General features: G+C 42.1%; 1 protein-coding gene across 3 annotated transcripts in view; it reads right to left on the reverse strand.

Annotated features, from left to right (window-relative positions):
* Positions 1–4,890: 4,890 nt before the first annotated feature.
* The window catches only part of Rsph3 (Radial spoke head protein 3), a 355,555-nt gene continuing 337,369 nt past the window's right edge, over positions 4,891–23,076 (reverse strand). For all 3 annotated transcript variants that reach the window (XM_067756852.1, XM_067756853.1, XM_067756854.1), the window contains 2 exons: positions 5,811–6,223; positions 4,891–5,755 (listed from right to left, as the gene is read on the reverse strand). In XM_067756852.1, coding sequence (XP_067612953.1) covers positions 5,248–5,755; positions 5,811–6,223 — 921 coding nt within the window. In that variant the 3' untranslated portion in view covers positions 4,891–5,247. The remainder of the gene's footprint in view (positions 5,756–5,810; positions 6,224–23,076) is intronic.

Below are 23,076 nucleotides of genomic sequence, written 5' to 3' on the forward strand. Positions count from 1 at the left end.
CAGCGATGTGGATGTTGTGCCGCTTCATGAAATCGACTATCTCCGTGATCTTGCCAGTTAATCCATTACAATTTAACTGCAGTATTTTGAAGTGCAGCGGGGGAGTCGTCGTCACTCTAGGAGTAAGAGACAGGTGACTACGCCTGAGTTGTGAAAGGGTAGGACGCAATTGCTGTTGTGGCCCTGGGACTGGACGTCCTTGGGTAAGCATTGGGTTACGCGGTGTATTTGGGTTTGCTGCTTGGCAACATGGCGAAATGAAGCCCGCCGGGGGTTTCCGTCTCGGCGACCAGAACATCTAGGAAAGTGGCACCGTCCAATCTAGGAGCTGCATTGGGCGGATGTCGCAAACATATATATTCTGTGCTGACAACCGGTGCAAAAGGTAGTAGGGACTAAGAGTCTGTTTCCCTGACCAACACGATTGCTGCCGGAAAAGAGGGGGGCGGGGGCTGATGCTCGGCATTGCTACCCACTCTGCTACGGAGATTGTATGTAGTTATGAGTGGGAGCTGCCGTATGAGCTGGTGGCACCGTAGGGCACGAGCAGCAGCGGGTACTTGTTGTGGCTTGCTGAGCAGCAGAGCTGCTGGAAAGTAGTGGGGGGGAGGGGGCGCTAAGGCGTAGACAACGGGACGCCCTCGGGAGCCGCAAAAGATTATAAAAGTTGCGAGGACGTCTGGTTTGGGGATCTAGCCCTTGTCGATGCAACCATCCCTTGCACGTGACACACTGACAAGAATATGACCGTCCTAAAAAGATTCTTTTCCGGAAAACGCAGCAAAACCATTTCTCGATACCTTCCCAGAGCAGGAGAGTATGGCGCAGTTCCGCTGCAAGGAGCTGCTGAGAGGATGACAATTTGTAGGAGGGACACAACAAATTAAATTTGGTTGATTCAAGTAAGAGTTTAACCTGTTACAGTATCCAGAGCGAAGTCCGGCCAGGGTGATTCGTATCTCCCGTAATAGTGTGTTTTTCTTCTGCAAGGGTATGATGGTGTATACTGATAACGGGGTTCACCGTGCGCGTCCTAGCAAAAGCGTTTACCGATTATTTGTGTGTTTTGCCCGTGGATTCCTTTTGGTTGTCAAGATCATACATCTGTGTGGGCAGGTGCCGGGTGTCACCATTGTGCTTACGGAGATGTTTTCTTAACCCTCTTGGAGGCGGGGCTAGAACAGGGTATCCTGGTTTGTGACAACTAAGCAAGATCTGTCTGTTAAGCATTTCGTTATGCTCTTTCATATTGAGCTTTTTAGCCTCACTATGTAGAAGCTGTTCAGGGGTCATAGGAAGACATCCCGTGGCGGTCTTGAGAGCAGCATTTTGGCAATGTGTGTTTTTAAGACCAGGTGACCAAACTGGTGACGCGTTGCACATGAGCGGCCGGCTAGTGTCTTTGTACGAGGCTAGAAACGTTTCTTTATCTTTTTCCCAAGTGCTGTCGGCAAGCGACTCGAATATTTTGTTGCGGTATTGTTCCTTAGATACAATTTCGGTGGCCTGCGCCTTGAAGGTGAGAGTGTTATCGAACGATACCCATAAGATATTTGGCTGACTGACAGTCGGTAGCGTAACACCATCAACGTGAAGGTCAAATATTTGTCGTCATCTGTTCCTTCTACGTAGCTTTGGTATGTAGAAATTAAGCAGAGCCAGGGATACGACGCCACCATGTGGTACGCCCATTTAATTCTCCTAGGCTTTTAGGTCTCGTTCCTAATTAAACGGATGCTCTCCGACAATTCGGGTAATTTGTCCATCTTTTTAGACACTTGGGAAGGGCTGAACCTTCTATGTTTTAGAGTAACGCTGTGGTTGCTCTGTCGAAAGCTTTTAACAGGTCGAACAACGTTCTATGATGGGGTTTTTCCTGATTTAGTCCGTTATTTATCTGAGTGTTTATGGCGTTTAGCGCGGTGGTGCTATGCATTTTGCGAAAGCCATGTTGATGGATGGATAGGCGAAGATGAAGGTGAGTGAAATGAGGGTATAGGATGCTTTCCAGTGTCTTCGTTACTGGCGAAAGGAGTTATACCAGTCGATATGGCTCACCTTCGTTAGCTGATTTCCCAGGCTTAAGTAATGGAATTATCCTTGCCATTTTCCATTGTTCGGGAATCACAAACGAACTTCATCGAAAGGTTGAAAATGTGCGTCAGGTAGTTAATTTCCCCAGCGCCAAGGTGCTTTAGCATTGGCATGGCTTTTCCGTCTGGGCCTATTGGTTAAGAGGGATTGGCCTTTTTAATAGCTTGTTGTTGTAGCGATGGTCCTTTGCCGGATAAAGATCCGGTATGTTCCGGTAACAATCAACATTAAGGCACCATCCGGCCATCTCGGAAACGATTTAGTATGACCACATGAAACCTTCAAGGACATAACGCCCTCTCACCCCCTATATCCATGAGGAACTTGGGGTCGCCCGAGCATCGGCTGTTACAGTAACAGGATTTGCCACGGGTAGGTGAGGTTGACAATTGAGTTAGAGAAGTTATATTTTGTGCTGGCAACACCATGAAAGGGTTGCGCTACACAACCCCTTGATATCAATTTGGTATTTTAGTCGGGTATATTCTAAGCCCCCTAACCCGTTAGGGGATTTTAAATAGCTTCTTAAACCTCTGTGGGGACGATGGTAATGGGTGACGCATCTTGTGCATTGTAGCATTACAACTTGCCAGCAGAAAGCGCTCTCGCATTTCTTCGACTCCTACAAAGTTTTATCGCCAAAAACGATGGATATTCTGTCATTGCTTTGTCGGGTTAGACAAGGATTTGACGGTTGACCACACTCTACCGACACCCGCAGAGAGGTTGTATGTAGTTCTTTAAATGCTCTTCCCATTTGGCACGTTTGAGTTCTTTAGCAGCCGCATAATATCCAAGTTGAGATTACTGATATGAGGGTCTCCAGGGTCGCGGTGTCACATAGGGCCACGTTCTATTGCTAGGTTGCAGCTTAAGCCGGGAAGTGAGGTATGATTTCGGGTATTCGACTGGCCGGGATAAGGCGTGCCGAAGCCGGACATCAGTCAGAATGGGGAGAGCAAAAAAGATTGATTTTTGAATGTTGTATGGTCTTTCCAGCTAGATTTTTTGAAAATTAATAAAAGTCCGCTTTTCAGAGGTGATAAAATTAGCTAATCGCTCTATTGAAAGGAGTATGGGTAGGTGGTCAGATGCTAAAGTACGCATCAGCTGCCATTCGACGCATTTTATGAGCCCCCGCTGACGATGAAAATATCTGGCGAGCTGTGACTGTTCCCTGCGATTCGAGTGGGGCATCGCCATTTATCATAAAGAAAGAGGTATTGTCTATTTGCTGTGTTAGCTACCTGCCTGTGGTGTCGACTAGCAAGCTGGAATGCCAGAGGTCATGGTGTCCGTTGTAATCGCCAAGAATAAGACGGTTTTCACCACTAAGCGGCACGCTGATATCAGGGCGATAGCCATTTGGACAGCAGATGGCAGGAGGAATATAGATGTTAATTATATATGGGTCAACATCGCCTGACCGGATGGTTATGCCTTGACTTTCTAAGGTTTTGCCCCTGTAGCTGATGTTGAATTGAAATAGACTCTATTGCACGGGTGATAGAGTCAAGGCCTCCACCATTACCTCTTGTGCGACATTTTCTATGGATGTTGTAGCCATCGCAAGTTCGAAGGTCCGATTTGGCTGTTAGGTTTGTTTCTTGAATTGCGGCTAAACGAAGTGAAACGTGACAGTCGTCACTCTGGGAGTCAGAGATGAGTGAACACACCTTGAAAGATTTAGCCTTTGACCTGTTTGCTGGCCGACTGCTGCTGGAGTGCCTGGTGTTGGTACTTGTGTTTAAGCAGCACAGTGAAATCAGTGTGCTGGCCGGACGGTGGCCATTGCTAAGCTCGGAATATTTATGAAGGTGGCAGCGGCCAAGGCATGAATATAAATATTCTTAGCTAGCATACGGATCACTTGGTATGGGGGACTAGGAGTTGATGACTCCTTCTCACACGAGTGCGTGTGCCGGAAAGGGGGGCGAGACGGAAGCAAATGCCTGTGCTCGATATTGCCTCTATCCATGCTACGTAGATTGTAGTGACGGGTTGGAGAGGTAGTATTAGCTTGGGGCGCCGTATAAGTTTTGCGGTGAAACCAAATTTAGAATAAGCGGCATATAGCTAATTTTCGTGCTTTCTAAGGTGCCTTTATAATCGACAAAGAGGTGATGTGTGTCAATTCTTTTTTCGCGGAGTTTTCCGAGATTTGGCGCATAGTCAAAATATGGTAGATGGTAGAGTCGTGGTCTAAAGCCGCACTGATAAGGCGAAATCAGCCGATTCTCGAAGGGTTTCAATCTTTCCCACAATACGCTTGATAGGAACTTATATGCAATTTTAAGAAGGCAGATTTCGCGATGGTGGGCACAGTTTGCAAGATCCCCCTTCTTGTGGACTGGGCGAAGAATACCTAGACTCCAATCGTGGGGCATGCACTCGTCCGGACATATTTTGCATAGAACCTAATGCCTTACTAAGTCACCACCGCCGTATTTGAATAACTCCGCAGGCAATTCATTAGCGCCCACAGGAACATTAATTCCATCATCATCGATTGAGTCCCGCGTCGTTTCATCGCTCTCTTACTTTAGGAGAACAGAGAAGTCTCCCCTCCACAATCTAAGCTCCTGCAGTGCATTGAGTTGATTTGTGCTCTCAGAGAGTAGGTGTGAGAGTGGCGAAATGATCGGCAGTCTGTTTCGGTTGCAGCTTTGGAACGTCTAACTTCCATTGTGCTTTAGCTCAGAGTATATTTAGGACAAGTGTCACTAAATATTTGCAAATGTTTAAGCCATTGTTATTAAAAAATACTTAGTTTGCAATTTGTTATTAAAACATTTTTATTGTAAGGGGAAAAGCTCGATGTACTCTTTGAAAAACAGAATTTTTTTGAAATACAAAAAAAAAAAAAAACACAAAGCGTAATTTCGAAAAGCCGTTAAAAGTGAATTTTTGTTTCATCATTGTCTATGGATGTTGAAAATCGTTTTAACTTCCCAACAATTTATGAAAACTCATTGACATAGTTGGCGTCGCTTTCCTCATGTGGGTGTGAGGCTGGAAAAATCGGTTATTTGGTTTATAAGGACCATCCTAATGTTCGAAAAGTTTTAAAAACTCGTATGTTTTAAAAAAGGTAAATTATTGAGCATATAGAAGTATCAAATTAATTAGTTATATGATTCACACATTTTTTTATCAATCATCACATCTAACTGTTTTCTCGCTGTTTATCTCACTAGATTCACAAGTGCAGATTTCCTCTTTCATTACGTCCTCGATCATATCACCTTCGGACCGGTCCATTACAGTTTCCAGCGGAATGTTCTCCTTGTATCCGGCATAGGCAGTTGCGCGCTGCTTAATGATCTCTTTTATTATGGCTGTGAGTATTTCACGAGAGTCCACAATATGTCCAACTTCTTCAGCTACCTCAGCGGTTAACCACGGAGCTTCAGTTTTCATAAGATATTCTTTCTTTGCCTCATCCGTAGCAGGTTCAAGATTATCCAAAACTTCTGGTAATAAACCAGCAATGTGCCCTTGTAATAATTTAGCAGCAGTAACACTCTTCTGCATTTCTTCGTGTAACTCTTTAGCGATAACTTCTTGTTGCAAGCGACGTTCTTTTTCGGCTTGCAAGCGGATCTCCTCGGCTTCAAGTCGACGTAGTTCTGCCAACTCGGCTTCACGTTGGGCAATAAACCTAGAAATAACACCAATTAAATAATTATTTGCTATAAATATCTTATTACACATACTCAGCTTGTTTTTGGCGAAGTTCAGCAATCTCTTGTTCATGAGCAACTTCCAATATACTTTGCTCGATACAAGCATCCACAAGTATATCGATAATCGGCTGTGCTTCTGCGTCGAAATGGAAGAGTTCGCCATCGCCGATTTCAGTAGCGACATCGACACCCACTTTTGCAGGAACATAAGGTGGATCTGGGGGCCTTTCAAGAAACAAATCGGTCTGTGTATCAACTGAGAATTCAGGAGGACGTTGTACTAATTCCTCCAAATATTTTTCAGTCTGTATGACTTCATGTTTTCGTCCTTTGACTGGGGGTGGTGTGCCAAGAATATTACGTTGATTTCGACAAACCTTTTGCTTCCTTATAGCATGGCGGCGACGTATCTCGGCTGATTTATCAAAAGGATCGGAGTTTTGCTTAAAGAGAAAGAATAAAATCAATGCATTGTTTTTATTTCTATTTACTGGATAATACATTTATCCTAGCCAGTGTTGCCATTTCAGCTTTTTTCAAGATAGTTTTAGCTTTTTTCAGAAATAATTCAGCTCTTTTTAGTTTTTTTGTAAAATTTTGAAAAATCTAGATAAACAGTTTGTTGATTAAATTTTAAGAACATTGAATGCATTTCAACTGGACAATTGTTTTTGTTTTATCGGCCTATTAATAAAGGATTCCAGATGTGAATAGAGCTCATATCCAGAACAATATTTTGTATGATAATTATAGTTTTTTTTTTTTTTTTAATTTTTCTTTAGTTGAAAAATTGTTTTTTAGTAGAAGACAGAAAATTTTTCGGACACTTGCGATAGCTGCGCAGATAGATCCATTTCGAAGGCCTTCATCATCATTAAAAATGTGTGGTCTTTAAGAAGAGATAACGCTAAAGTAGCTAATATCGATTTCGTTATGGGTGTTTGCCATTCGATTCTATTGGCTGTTTCATCGACTTCGAAACTATTTCCGAGCGAAATTGAATTTTTATTATAATTATTATAATCTCGCATGCAGACAAAGGAGCTATGCAATGCTATATGCTGCCCTAAACGACGAACTCGAACCATTAAAAATTGCATATAATGGGATACACACAGGTTCCACTGTCGAAAGGTTTTTGAATTTCAAGTGCACGTTTGCTTAAAAAGTTTTAATTTTCCAAAGTTTCTTATACTTTTTATTCAATGCTAAATAAAAGCAAATATATAGATCTGGGTTGAACAACGCAACTATATAAAGAAAAGGCGTTATATTTTGTTAGTAAAATAGTGAAATTAGCAAAATCGATAAAGATAAAGCCTTCTTTGAAATCATATTTCTCTGACCTGGAGAAGGAGAAAAAATAAACCATCTTAAAGTCTGACTACATTAATTTTCCGTTCGAGATGCATGTCATTTGGGATTGGTCTATATACATACCGTAAAAAATGTAAAATTCTACAAAATCAAAAATATATAATTTATCATACCAAATTCCGCGAAAACGTGGTTTCGAAAAATCTGTTCGTTAAGGCCTTTGTGAATTAAGCTAACGCTGTATTATCTAACGTATACTAACTTTTATGTATGTACATACTAGCTTTTACCCGCGGCCCCGTCCGCAAGGAGAAAATAAAACATTTGTGCTATTCACGTTAGCCTGCTTATCCAGTTATCTGTTTAAAAAAGTTTTATGTATAATCTATTTTATTTTTGTAATGGACTAAAAAAATAACTAAAGGAGCCAATAACCAGATAGGGCCCCCAAATGATCCAGAAAAAGCCACGAAATGACCACGACTCCCCCAGCGGGTTAGGGGGTCAGAATATACCCGCGGTAGGTATGCCTGTCGTGGAACTTGGGGGTGGGGAGGGAGGGATGTCCTGAAGGTTTAATGTGGCCATATAAATCGTTCCCGAGGTGGTCGGGCTAGCACCTTAATGGTGACGTGTTACCGGAGTGTACCGGATCTGTATCCGGCAAAGGATCATCACATCGATAACACTCCCCAAAGCCTTCGGGCAAAAACCTTATCGCTACTACAACAACAACAAATGACCCCGACGGTGTCGCGGACGGACTCCGAAAACCATCCAGAAATGCTCCGGGAAGGGTTTCCAAATGGTCCCGGAATAGTCCCAAAAAAGTCCCGAAACGAAAACGACTGAAGACTGATCCAGAGAACCGTACAGAAATGATCCCTGAAGGGTACCCAAATGATTACGAAATATTCCCGAGAAAGTTCCGAAATGACCCTGACGGGCTCCCGGACCGATCCCAAACACCATCCAGAAAATATCCCGGAAGGGTCACTAAATTATCCCGAAAAAGATCAGAAATTACCCTGACGGGATCCTGAGAACCATCCAGTAATGATGCCGGAAGGGACCTAAAATGATCGCGACAATACCTTGACGAGATCCCGGACGGATCCCGAAAACACTCCAGAAATGTTGGCGGAAGGGTCCTCAGATGATCCCGAAATAATCCAGAGGGTCCCGAAATGACCCCGACGGGATCCCGAAGACCATCTAAAAATTATCCCTGAAGGGTCCACAAATGACCCCGGGATAGTGCCGAAAAAGTACCGAAATGACACTGACGGGATCCCGGACGAATCTAGAAAGCCATCCAGAAATGATGCCAGAAGGGACCCCAAATGATCCAGAAATAGACAAGAAAAAGTCCCGAAACGACCCTGACGGGATCCCGATAATCATCCAGAAATGATGCCGGAAGGGTCCACAAATAATTCCGAAATAGTCCCAAAATGGGCCTGACGGGATCCCGAAAACCATCTAGAAATTATCCCGAAAAAGGCCCGAAATGACCTTGGCATAGTCCAGAAAAAGTCCCGAAATTACACATACGGGATCCCGGAAGGATCCCGAAAACTATCCAGAAATGATCGCAGAAGGGTCTCCAAATGATCCCGATATAGTTCCGAAAAAAACCCGAAATGACCCTGATCGGATTCCCGGACGGATCCCAAAATCCATCCAGAATTGATGTCTGAAGGGTCCGCAAATGATCCCGGAAAAGTTCCGCAATGACCCTGACGGGATCCCGAACGCATCCGGAAAACCATCCAGAAATGATGCCGGAAGGGGCCCAAATGATCCCGAAATGACCATGACGGTATCCCGGATGGAACATACAGAAATTATACTAGAAGGGTCCCCAAATGAACCCGAAATGGTAAAGCAAACAACCCGAAATGACCATGAAGAGATCCCGAAAACCATCCAGGAATGATCCCGGAAGGATCCTCAAATGATCCCGGAATAGTCCCGAAAAGGTCCCAAAATAAGCCTGACGGGATCCCGAAAATATTCTTGAAATGATCCCGAAATGACCCTGATCCCGAACGGATTCCGTAATGACTCTAACGGGATCCTGGACCGATCCCTGAGTAAGCCTGACGGGATCCCGAAAATATTCTTGAAATGATCCCGAAATGACCCTGATCCCGAACGGATCCCGTAATGACTCTAACGGGATCCTGGACCGATCCCGAAATCCATTCAGAAATGATGCCGAAGGGGTCCCCAAATGATCCAGAAATAGTCACAAAATGACCCCAACGGGATCCCGGGCGGATCCCCGAAACCATCAAGAATTGATCTCTGAAGGGTCCGCAAATGATCAGTTGAGAAAAAGTCCCAAAATTACGCCGACCGGTTCCTGGACGGATCCCGAAAACCATCCAAAAATGATTCCAGAAGGCTCCCCAAATGATCCCGAAAAAGTCCTGAAATGACCCTGATGGGATCCCGAATGGAAGCCGAAAACCTTCCAAAAATGATGCCGGAAGGGACCCCAAATGATACCGAAATAGTCACGAAATGAGTCATGGGGATATCGAAAACCATCTAGAAATAATACCGTAAAAGTCCCAAAATGACCCAGACAGAGTCCAGAAAAAGACCAAAAAATTACCCAGACGGGGTCCCGGACGGATCCCGAAAACTATCCAGCAATGATCCCGGAAGGGTCCCCAAATGATCCCGAAATATTCCAGGAAAATTACCGAAATTACCCCGACGTGATCCCGGACTGATCGCGAAACCAATCCAGAAATGATTCCGGAAGGGTCCCCATATGATCCCGAAAAAGTCCCTAAATCACTCTGAAAGGATCCCGGACGGATCCGGAAACCATCCAGAAATGATGCCGGGAGGGTCCCCAAATTATTCCGAAAATGTTTCGAAATGACCCTGACGGGATCCCGGACGGATCCGGAAAATCATCCAGAAATGATGCGGAAGGGTCCCCAAATGATCCCGAAATAATGCAGAAAAGTCAGGAAATGACCCCGAAGACCATCCAGAAATGATTCCAGAAGGGTCCCCAAATGATCGCGAAAAAGTCCCGAAATGACACTGACGTCATATCGGGCGGATGCCGAAAACCTCCAGAAAGGGAAGGGTTCCCAAATGATCCAAATTAGCCTGACGGGATCTAGGAAGGATCCCAAAAACCATCCAGGAATGATGCCGGAAAGGTCCCCCCATGTTACCCTAAAAGTCCAGAAAAAGTCCCAAAATGACGCCGACGGTATGCCGGATGGATACCAAAAACCATCAAAATGATCCGGAATAGTCCAGAAATGACCCCGACGGGATCCCGAAAACCTTCTTGAAATGATCCCGAAATGACCCTGACATAGTCCAGAAAACGTCCTGTAAAAACTATCCCGAAATGATCCCGGAAGGGTTCCAAAATGATCACGAAATAGTCCCGAAAAAGTCCGAAAACGGCCCGACGGGACCCCGGACGGATCCCGAGAAACATCCAGAATTGATCTCTGAAGGTTCCGCAAATGATCCTGAAATATTCCATAAAAATTACCGAAATCACCCCTACGTTATCCCGGACGGATCCCGAAAACCATCCAGAAATTATTCCGGAAGGGTCCCCAATTGATCCCGAAAAAGTCCCGAAATCACTCAGACGGAATCCCGGACGGATCCGAAAAACCATCCAGAAATGATGCCGGAAGGGTCCCAAAATGATCCCGAAATAGTCCCGAAATGACCCTGACGGGATCCCGAAAACCAACTAGAAATGATCCCGGAATAGTCCCGCAAAATCCCAAAATAACCCCGACGAGATCCCGAAAACTATCAGAAACGATCCCCGAAAACCATCTAGAAATCAACGCGAAAGGATCTCCAAATCATCCCGGAATACTCCCGAAAAAGTCCTGAAATAACCCTCACCGAATCCCGTACAAATCCCGAAAATCATCCACAAATGATCACGGAAGAGTCTCGATATGACCCTGACAGGATTACAAATAAGGTGAAGCTAATTATAAAAGCATGCTAATAAGGCAGCGGGCGCGTTGAAGCGAATGAAGAGTTAGAAACAAACAAACATACAGGTAAAGGTAATAAAAGCGTGCTAATAAAAACAATTGAAGGCGGGCGGATGGCGGGAGGAGAAGACAAGCACCACTGACCGGTTTTCCAAATTGTTTACATCTCGATCTGTATGAGCCAGATACCAAAAATTATTGATTTATGAGAAAGTTTATGTATTTTGAGTTATAACAATTTATAGATTTTGCACCAGAGGGGAAAGGGGGGGGGCGGAGGGTGTAACTGCCTACTTTGTAAGCCCTCGACCTCGACTTATGGGTCAAATAAATGAGTTTGTAATATTGGTGAATGTCAGTATACGTAAAGTTATAATGTGTAAAAATTATTGTAAAAATTATTAAAAAGTAATTGTTCGACGGGGTCGTGGAACCCCCACCTCGCATTTATAATATTGTGACGACTACTAGCAACACTAAGGGGTACTATCATCTCTAAGCCGATGCTGAGCAGTAACTTGTATGCACATAACCAAATTAATCATTATGTCTACACATATGCCCATACAAGCAGCGGAAAGCAACGCACAAACACATGCATATATTTGAGAAACTCCCAAAAGTAGGCAATAATTTGTGCAAATATCACTCGCATATACACGCGCATATGAGAAGCTATACACGTGCATTTGCAGTTATAATTTTATAGCTAGTAACTAAGTAAATTCTGGAAACGCGTAGAATTATGGAAGGAGGAAATCGAAGAGTATAAAAGAGCGCAATCTGAGCAATCAGCAATGAGTTTGATTTAAGTACGCTATCTGTCTAGAAGTAGTAGTATTGTGAAGTACTTTAATAAAGCCCATTTTGCATTATTGAATAGTGGAGTTATTTATTCAACAGTTTAGTTATTCGAACGTTAGTAGAAGGTTGCAAATAAGCGGAATTTCACTAAATTCGTTATAATATTAACTAGCCTTAACCCGCGGCCCCGTCCGCAAGGAGAAAATAATATATATGGGCTATTCACGTTAGCCTGCTTATCAAGTTATCTGTTTAAAAAAGTATTTTTGTCTAATGTATTTTATTTTTGTAATAGAGTAAAAAAAAGAACTCAATGAGCTGATAACCTGAAAGGCACGCTTACGTGAATAGCACAATACATTTTTTTCGAATTAAAAAAAATCCTAAGTTAAATTAATTGATATGACAGGGGTGAAGGAATTACTATTCATAGAACAAAGGAGTGAAACTACAATTAGCTAAAACCAAAGAGAATTTTTTAGATGAAAATAGTGTTGCTTTTTCGGGTATTTAGTTGGTTGAAATATTACAAAAGGATAGTGAAAATCGTAAAAATTTCTACGAAAAAACGGTGAATTACCTATTTCAAAATTGGTTCCTTGTCTAAAACCTTCACTGAATGGACGCTCACAAAGCAGACTCAAAATTAGAACAAACAAGTAAGGAAAGCTAAGTTCGGGTGTAACCGAACATTACATACTAATCTGACAGCTTTGGAGAAAAAATAAGGGAAAATCACCATTTAGCAAAATGAACCTAGGGTAACCCTGGAATGTGTTTGTATGAAATGGGTATCAAATGAAAGATGTTAATGATTATTTCAAACGTAGTGGGCCTTAGTTCAATAGGTGGACGCCTTTTCGAGATATCGCAATAAGGGTGGGCCAGGGGTGACTCTAGAATGTGTTTGTACGATATAGGTATCAAATTAAAAGTATTAATGAGGGCTTTAAAAGGGAGTAGCCCTTAGTTGTATATGTGAAGGCGTTTTCGAGATATCGACCAAAATGTGGACCAGGGTGACCCAGAACATCTTCTGTCGGGTACCGCTAATTTATTTATATATGTCATAGCATGAACAGTATTCCTGCCAAGATTCCAAGGGCTTTTGATTTCGCCCTGCAGAACTTTTTCATTTTCTTCTACTTAATATGGTAGGTGTCACACCCATTTTACAAAGTTTTTTCTAAAGTTATATTTTGCGTCAAAAAACCAATCCAATTACCATGTTTCATCTCTTTTTTCATATTTGGTACAGAATAATGGCATTTTTTGGGGCGTGGGCGTGGTCATAGTCGGATTTCGGCCATATTTTATACCAACATAAAGTGACTTCAGATAAGTACGCGAACTAAGTTTATTTAAGATATATCGTTTTTTGCGCAAGTTATCGTGTCAACGGCGAGCGAAAGGACAGACGGTCGACCGTGTATAAAAACTGGGCGTGGCTTCAACCGATTTCGCCAATTTTCACAGAAAACAGTTATCGTCATAGAATCTATGTCCCTACCAAATTTCACAAGGATTGGTAAATTTTTGTTCGACTTATGGCATTAAAAGTATTCTAGACGAATTAAATGAAAAAGGGCGGAGTTACACCCATTTTGAAATTTTATTTTCTCTTTGTATTTTGTTGCACCATATCATTACTGGAGTCGAATGTTGACATAATTTACTTTTATTCTGTAAAACATTAAATTTTTTGTTAAAATTTTAGTTAAAAAAATTTTTTTTTAAGGTGGGCGTGTTCGTCATCCGATTTCGCTAATTTTTATTTAGCACACATATAGTAATAGGAGTAACGTGCCTACCAAATTTCATCATGATATCTTCAACGACTGCCAAATTACAGCTTGCAAAACTTTTAAATTACCTTCTCTTAAAAGTGGGCGGTGCCACGCCCATTGTCCAAAATTTTTCTAATTTTCTATTTTGCGTCATAAGTTCAACGCAACTACCAAGTTTCATCGCTTTATCCGTCTTTGGCAATGAATTCTCGCACTTTTTCGGTTTTTCGAAATTTTCGATATCGAAAAAGTGGGCGCGGTTATAGTCCGATTTCGTTCATTTTAAATAGCGATCTGAGATGAGCGCCCAGGAACCTACGTACCAAATTTAATCAAGATACCTCAAAATTTAATCAAGTTATCGTGTTTACAGACGGACGGACATGGCTAAATGAATTTCTTTTTTCACCCAGATCATTTTGAGATATAGAAAGAAGTCTATATCTATCTCGATTAGTTACGGATTTCCGTTATGCGAACAAAGTTAATATACTATGTGAGCTCTGCTCAGCTGAGTATAAAAAGCTGTGTTAGATATTAAAGATAAAACGTACGAAATTTTAATTTCGAATAATTTGCAGCATATAAGATTTAAGTTATTTTCAACAAAATTCAATTCAGAGTTAAAAGAGTTTTTAAACCATATCTGAAGTCCCAAAATGATACCGAAAGGATCCCGAAAATCTTCCAAAAATGATTACGTAAGCGTCCCCAAATGATCTCGGAATAGTTCCGAAAATGTTCTGAAATGACTCTGATGTGATCCCCAAAGCCACCCAGAAATGATACCGGAAGGGTCCCCAAATGATCCCGAAGTAATCCCGAAATGACCTTGAACGGATCCCGAAAACCATTATGAAATGATCCCGGAATACTCCCGAAAAAGTCAAAAAATAACCCCGACGGGATCCAAGACAGACCCCGATAACCATCCAGAAATGTTCCCAGAAGTATCCCCAAATCATCCCGAAATACTTCCAAAAAAGTCGCAAAATGTCACTGACGGAACCCGAAATAGTCCCGAAATTACGCTGACGGGATTCCGTATGGATCCCGAAAACCATCCAGATATTATGCCGGAAAGGTCTCCAAATTATCTCGAAATAGTCCCGAAAAATTGCCGAAATTATCCTGACCGTCCGGGATTCCGAAAACTATAAACTATCCAGAAAAGATCCTGGAAGGTCCTCAAATGATCCCGAAATAATATAGAAAAAGTCACGAAATGACCCCGACTGGATCCCGGATGTGTCCCAAAAACCATCCACAAATAATCCCGGAAGGGTCTCCGAATGATCCCGAAAACTATCCAGAAATGATGCCGGAAGGTTGCCCAATTAATCCCGAAAAAGTCCCGAAATTACCCTGAAGGGGTCCGTAAACCATACAGTAATGATCCCAGGAGCGTCGCGAAAAGAATCCGAAATAGTCCCGAAATGACCCCGAAGGGATCCCGAAAACCATCTAGAAATGATCCCGAATTAGTCCCGAAATAACCGCGACGGGATACCGGACGGATCCCGAAAACTATCCAGAAATGGTCCCAAATGATCCCGAAATAGTCCCGAAATGGCCCTGACGGGTACCCGGTGAAAATTATCCAGAAATGATGCCGGAAGTGTCCCAAAATCATCCCGAAAAAGTCCCGAAATTACCCCGACGGGATCCCAGATGAATTCCGAAAACCCTCCAGAAATGATCTCTGAAGGGTACTCAAATGATCTCGAAATAGTCCCGAAATGACCCCGACGGGATCCCGAGCGGATCCCGAAAACCATCCAGAAATGATCTCGAAATAGTCCCGAAATAAAAAAGGGCAAGGTAAATATGGAATTCAAATAAACCAAGAACAATGTCGGACCTAAAACAGAACCTTGGAGTACTCCCAGGTTAATAGTAACAGAATCACTGAAACAACTGTAAACCTTAACTTTTTGCGCTCTTCCTGATAAGTAAGATTTCAACCAGTTATACATAAAACCACGAAAGGCCACGCAATGTAATTTATTAACAAGATTTGGTGATCTACCATACCAAATGCTTTCGTGATATCTACGAATAGGCCAGCACAGTTCTTTTTTATACTCAGTTGAGCAGAGCTCACAGAGTATATTAAGTTTGATTGGATAACGGTTGGTTGTACATATATAAAGGAATCGAGATAGATATAGACTTCCATATATCAAAATAATCAGGATCGAAATTTCCGTCCGTCCGTCCGTTAACACGATAACTTGAGTAAATTTTGAGGTATCTTGATGAAATTTTGTATGTAGGTTCCTGAGCACTCATCTCAGATCGCTATTTAAAATGAACGATATCGGACTATAACCACGCCCACTTTTTCGATATCGAAAATTTCAAAAACCGAAAAAGTGCGATAATTCATTACAAAAGACCGATACCGCGACGAAACTTGGTAGATGAGTTGAACTTATGACGCAGAATAGAAAACTAGTAAAATTTTGGACAATGGGCGTGGCACCGCCCACTTTTAAAAGAAGATAATTTAAAATTTTGCAAGCTGTAATTTGGCAGTCGTTGAAGATATAATTATGAAATTTGGCAGGAACGTTACTCCTATTACTATATGTACGCTTAATAAAAATTAGCAAAATCGGAGAAGGATAACGCCCACTTTTAAAAAAAAAATTTTTTTAAAGTAAAATTTTAATAAAAAATGTAATATCTTTACAGTATATAAGTAAATTATGTCAACATTCAACTCCAGTAATGATATGGTGCAACAAAATACAAAAATAAAAGAAAATTTCAAAATGGGCGTGGCTCCGCCCTTTTTCATTTAATTTGTCTAGGATACTTTTAACGCCATAAGTCGAACAAAAATTAACCAATCCTTTTGAAATTTGGTAGGGGCATATATATTATGACGTTAACTGTTTTCTGTGAAAATGGGCGAAATCGGTTGATGCCACGCCCAGTTTTTATACACAGTCGTCCGTCTGTCCTTCCGCATGGCCGTTAACACGATAACTTGAGCAAAAATCGACATATCTTTAATGAACTTAGTTCACGTGCTTACTTGAACTCACTTTATCTTGGTATGAAAAATGAACGAAATCCGACTATGACCACGCCCACTTTTTCGATATCGAAAATTATGAAAAATGAAAAAAATGCCATAATTCTATACCAAATACGAAAAAAGGGATGAAACATGGTAAGGTAATTGGATTGTTTTATTGACGCGAAATATAACTTTAGAAAAAACTTTATAAAGTGGTTGTGACACCTACCATATTAAGTAGAAGAAAATGAAAAAGTTCTGCAGGGCGAAATAAAAAACACTTAAAATCTTGGCAGGTATTACATATATAAATAAATTAGCGGTATCCAGCAGATGATGTTCTGGGTCACCCTAGTCCACATTTTGGTCGATATCTGGAAAACGCCTTCACATATACAACTACCACCACTCCCTTTTAAAACTCTCATTAATACCTTTAATTTGATACCCATATCGTACAAACTCATTCTAGAGTCACCCCTGGTCCACCTTTATGGCGATATCTCGAAAAGGCGTCCACCTATAGAACTAAGGCCCACTCCCTTTTAAAAATACGCAGTAACACCTTTCATTTGATACCCATATCGTGCACACAAAGTCTAGAGTCACCCCTGGCCCACCTTTATTGCGATACCTCGAAAAGGCGTCCACCTATAGAACTAAGGCCCACTCCCTTTTAAAATACTCATTAACTCCTTTCGTTTGATACCCATATTGCACAAACGAATTCTAGAGTTACCCCTGGCCCACCTTTATGGCGATATCTCGAAACGGCCTCCACCTATGGAACTAAGGATTACTGCCTTTTAAAATACTCATCAACACCTTTCATTTGATACCCATATCGTACGAACACATTCTAGAGTCACCCCTGGTCCACCTTTATGGCGATATCTCCACCTATGGAACTAAGGATTACTCCCTTTTAAAATGCTCATTAACACCTTTCTTTTGATACCCATATCGTACAAACGCATTCTAGAGTCACCCCTGGTCCACCTTTATGGCGATATCTCGAAAAGGCGCCCACCTATACAACAACCACCACTCCCTTTTAAACCCTCATTAATACCTTTAATTTGATACCCATATCGTACAAACACATTCTAGAGTCACCCCTGGTCCACCTTTATGGCGATATTTCGAAACGGCGTCCACTTATAGAACTAAGGCCCACTCCCTTTTAAAATACTCATTAACACCTTTCGTTTGATGCCCATATTGTGCAAACAAATTCTAGGGTCACCCCTGGTCCACCTTTATGGCGATATCTCCACCTATGGAACTAAGGATTACTCCCTTTTAAAATGCTCATTAACACCTTTCTTTTGATACCCATATCGTACAAACGCATTCTAGAGTCACCCCTGGTCCACCTTTATGGCGATATCTCGAAAAGGCGCCCACCTATACAACAACCACCACTCCCTTTTAAACCCTCATTAATACCTTTAATTTGATACCCATATCGTACAAACACATTCTAGAGTCACCCCTGGTCCACCTTTATGGCGATATTTCGAAACGGCATCCACCTATAGAACTAAGGCCCACTCCCTTTTAAAATACTCATTAACACCATTCGTTTGATGCACATATTGTACAAACAAATTCTAGGGTCGCCCCTGGTCCACCTTTGTGGCGATATGTCGAAACGGCGTCCACCTATGGAACTAAAGATTACTCCCTTTTAAAATACTCATTAACACCTTTCATTTGATACCCATATCGTACAAACGCATTCTAGAGTCACCCCTGGTCCACCTTTATGGCGATATCTCGAAAAGGCGGCCACCTATACAACAACCACCACTCCCTTTTAAAACCCTCATTAATACCATTAATTTGATACCCATATGTACAAACGCATTCTAGAGCCAACCCTGATCCACATTTATGGCTATATCCCTAAATGGCGTCCACCTATAGAACTATGGCCCACTCCCTCATAAAATACTCTTTAATGCCTTTCATTTGATACACATGTTATACAAGCACATTCCAGGGTTTCCCTCGTTTCATTTTCCTACATGGTTATTTTCCCTTATGCTGTCACCATAGCTCTCATCTGAGTATGTAATGTTCGGTTACACCCGAACTTAACCTTCCTTACTTGTTTTTGTCTAACTCGCTATATATGAAGGAACAAAAGCTCAAGAGGGCATCTTCTGTGGAACGTCCACATCGAAAACCAAATTGCCTCGGGCTGAAAAAATTTTTGTTGTTAAGAAATTCAAGAATTCTACATTTAACAAGCTTTTTTAAAGTTTTCGAGATGGAAGAAAGTAAAGAAATTGGTCGGCGTCTTTTTTGTTACCCTTTTTAAATAAGGTAATGACTACAGCACATTTCAAGTCAGTAGGAAAAATTCCAGAAAAGATGCTTTTGTTAAACAAATAAATTAAAATGTCGACTAATATTCGTTTTGGTGACCTTTTTATTTAAAGAAATTGGTTTTATGTGTACCGGCTCGAGGTCAATATATTTAGTAATAAAAACACCAGTTTTTATTTTTTATTCCGATATATTTCGGTTACACGTCGGTAACCGTCTTCAAGGGACTATACAAAACAATGTAAAAACAAATTATCATACATGTAATATGTCATATTTTATAAACACACCTACATTTTTGAGTTAAACGTCCGTTCGCGTTGGCGTGGAGTTTTGTACTGTCGATTTTGTTGTGAGTAAGTGTCTGTACAAATGAGCGACGTTGATCGTGTCTGTTTTGAAGTTTAGTCGTATGTCAGGTGGTGTATGTAATATGTGTAACATTTCCAGTGTTAATCTCTTTCTATAGTGATTTTGTTGTTGTAATACCGACGCTTTCTCAAAGTTTGGACAGTGGCCACTAGATGCACAGTGGGCTGTTAGTGCAGTTTTTTGGTTATTTAAGTTATGAAACATTGTCATAAACATTGAAACATTGTCATAATTTAATTCCTCCCGATGAGATCTACGGCTCCTGGGTCAACGCCACGTCAAACGAACCCACCTCAAGGGTTAGGAGGGTTTCGCTCGACGCCACTTTACTGTGTTGGAGGTTTATCTGTAGGACTCGCAGCACCAATGGGCTGCTTTTCCCCTCCAGCACCTTCATCGTGACGTCGTCGTCCTCCTCTTGCCCTTTTGGTTTAGAGTGTTCGAAGCCCCCTTCAGTCTCTTGTAACTGTTGTGCCGGGTGTTCCTCTGTGCGACTCACAGCACCATCTGGCTGTTGGTCCCCTCCTAACACCTTCTGGTGACGTGGGCTACCTCCACCTGTCTTTTTTCCCTTAGGTTTTTGAGGTCCTTTTCGACTTCGGCCACTTCCAGCGTGTTAGGATTTTTATACCCGGGACTTCTTTTCCTGAGTCGCATATAAATTTTACTTGTAGCTAAGGACATTTTTCCAAGCTGCGTGTACAATATATCCTCCGCCTGCTTGTTTATTTGGAAGATGTATAACTGACCTTCCTCCGTAGGCCGAGATACAGTAAGTACCTTCCAATCCTGTGTCGGTATGTTCGGATTCTGATTCTGCAAAAGTCGCAGTGTATCCTCCGACTTCATCACGCATGGTATCCATACCTTAACTTTTGGTACCGTGGGGATTTGCGCTTTATCCACCACCTCAAACCGCGCGTTCGTCCCTTGCCTTTGGAGGTTTGGAACCACTTCCTCCAGCCACCGCAAGCTCGCGATGTTGTCGCACGCTATCATCTTCATACCATTATACCATCCCCCGAATCAAAGGTTGGAAGGCGCTTACTTGGTTATTCCCGCATCATCTTAAGCATTAAGCTAATAAGCTCCCTTTCTACAGATCTCCACCTTTCAATAGTCATCGGTTCGAAAGGACTGCTACCATCAACCATTGCCACAGTCAGTGACTGTTTTGCCACATCACTCATCTTCTCGGGAAAAGCCGGTGTCTTAGTGTTAATTCGCTTTGGCACCTCCGAGAAAGCCGGAGTCTTAACTCCCTTTAGCACCTCCGAGAAAGCCGGAGTCTTAGCGTTATCTCCCTTTGGCTTATCTCCTACTTCAATAGTTGGAACTTCCCTCTGACTCGCAGCCTTCGAGGTAGTTGCTACCTCGCTATTGCGGCCCATCTGTCTTACAGCTTTGGGCCTACTTGTCTTGTCTATGGGACCGCCCTGCGTCACGACTCTGGGACTGGGCCCTTTCTGCCTCTTGAAAGCAGGCCTATCGCCTCCCGCCGAAAGTTGCCTTTTCATTCTGCCATTTGACGCTTCTTCCTCCTCATACCGGTTTCAGAACCGAGGGTTTCTCGCAGCAAACCTTTTGAACTGCCTTCGACCTACTTCTACCGCTTCATGAGCTCATGCCAAGCGCTCGATCTCCTCTCCTGTTGGGTCCACCACTGCTCCCAAGCGTTGGACATGCCTTAGTACTGCACGGTACTGTGAGAGAGCTCTCTGCTCCGTACCATTCTCCACTCTTCTACTCCGTTTTCATTTGTGTGCTTCTCCAACACGGAGTTCATTGAATCAGCGCTACTCTCGCTCCCCGAGTCCGACGCATCGCTTAATGCGTATTTGTCGTCCTTGGCTTGCGACTCAGTCCTCTTCTTATCATCGTCCTTATGAAAATTAGGTAATGAGTCGTTCATCTTGGTCGTACGACCACCAGCCCGACGAGGCGGTCTCAGCGGTCCTGTATTATATACGGGGAAAGAACCGTCAGCCACAGCAGCGCCCTTTACTGTGGAAAGGCCATCAATACTTTCCGAGGTGGTCCGGTATCGGGAAGGCTCCTTTCGAATACAGCCGAATTTATCCCCTGGCTGCAAATCGTCCAATAGGCATGGTCCGCATAACACCCTGGATTAGGGGGTTGGCAGTTCTTGGTCACCGACATCCCGCCGTCCTCCTATGAGGCGAAACGGCGTAGATGCCAGTCCTAAACAGCTCCATCTCATAGTCGGGCGCTATGGAGATCGGCTAAGCCCTCACACCAACGACGATTTTCGTTACAATTGCTAGTGCATGCTCTCGAAAATGTAGATCCTGATCGAAAGTCACACCCAAAATTTTAGGGTGTAAAACAGTCGGTAGGGTAATGTCATATGGTCGACATTTGGCGCGGCCATGTTTTAAATAAGGGCACCGATGATTTGGTTGGTGACAATATCAGGTTTCGCTAGGCGACAAAACTGGAGAGATTGGGGAGAAAGCTGTTTATTTTATTACAAAGCTCATCGATGTAGGAAACAATAGCATAGGCGTAGAAGCAATAGTGACTCTTGGTGGTAAAAGTAGCTATTGATATGTAGAAGTTAAGCAGAAGTTTAAATATGAGTTTTTTTTAAGTTATTGCAAAAAAAGCGTTGAGGATTTTTAATATCTTACCAGGTGCCTTCGTACATGTTTCTAAGAATGAAGAATAAAACCTATTCAAACTCATTTTTCACCAGGACAAAGCCGCTGAGACTTCGCTATACTTTAACCTACAATACTTTACCCCATTTGGTTGGTGACAATATCAGGTTTCGCTAGGCGACAAAACTGGAGATATTGGGGAGAAAGCTGTTTATTTTATTACAAAGCTCATCGATGTAGGAAACAATAGCATAGGCGTAGAAGCAATAGTGACTCTTGGTGGTAAAAGTAGCTATTGATATGTAGAAGTCAAGCAGAAGTTTAAATATGAGTTTTTTTTAAGTTATTGCAAAAAAAGCGTTGAGGATTTTTAATATCTTACCAGGTACCTTCGTACATGTTTCTAAGAATGAAGAATAAAACCTATTCAAACTCATTTTTCACCAGGACAAAGCCGCTGAGACTTCGCTATACTTTAACCTACAATACTTTACCCCATTTTAGCACAACTATCATTTTTTGATTTTATTAAATTTTATAAAATATTTCTTCCTCTACAGTTACATTTCGGTATTGATGGTAAATATGGCTTTCGCATTTTCTCCATCAATAACTGTGACAAGGTGGAAGAAATCTATGCGCGTAAATCGCAACATATTATCATGGTCGAGCGTTTCTTCACCATCAATGGTGATGGTGACAGCAGAGAAACCCAACTGTTTACAAGTGTTACACTTCAAAAAGAATCAAAATATCTGCCATTGCGTCTACGGCTCAAATACCCACAGTATATGAATGAGTCGAACGCACCTAATTGTCTGCCTAACGGATAGTATACATATTCATCAAATCGAAAATAATGCACCAAACGAACTGGGTCTGAATAATGAAACAGTACACATATTCAAAATCGATGAGAAGGTTGTGATGATGGTATAGGGTGAGTTGTTGAATAACATACGAAAACCACTTTAACCCATCTATATATTTGCATTACAGCTAAAGCTTTACAAACAGCAAAAATTGCTG

Source organism: Eurosta solidaginis, chromosome 5 (assembly GCF_040869045.1).
Source record: "Eurosta solidaginis isolate ZX-2024a chromosome 5, ASM4086904v1, whole genome shotgun sequence".
Classification (NCBI taxonomy): Eukaryota; Metazoa; Arthropoda; class Insecta; order Diptera; family Tephritidae; genus Eurosta; species Eurosta solidaginis.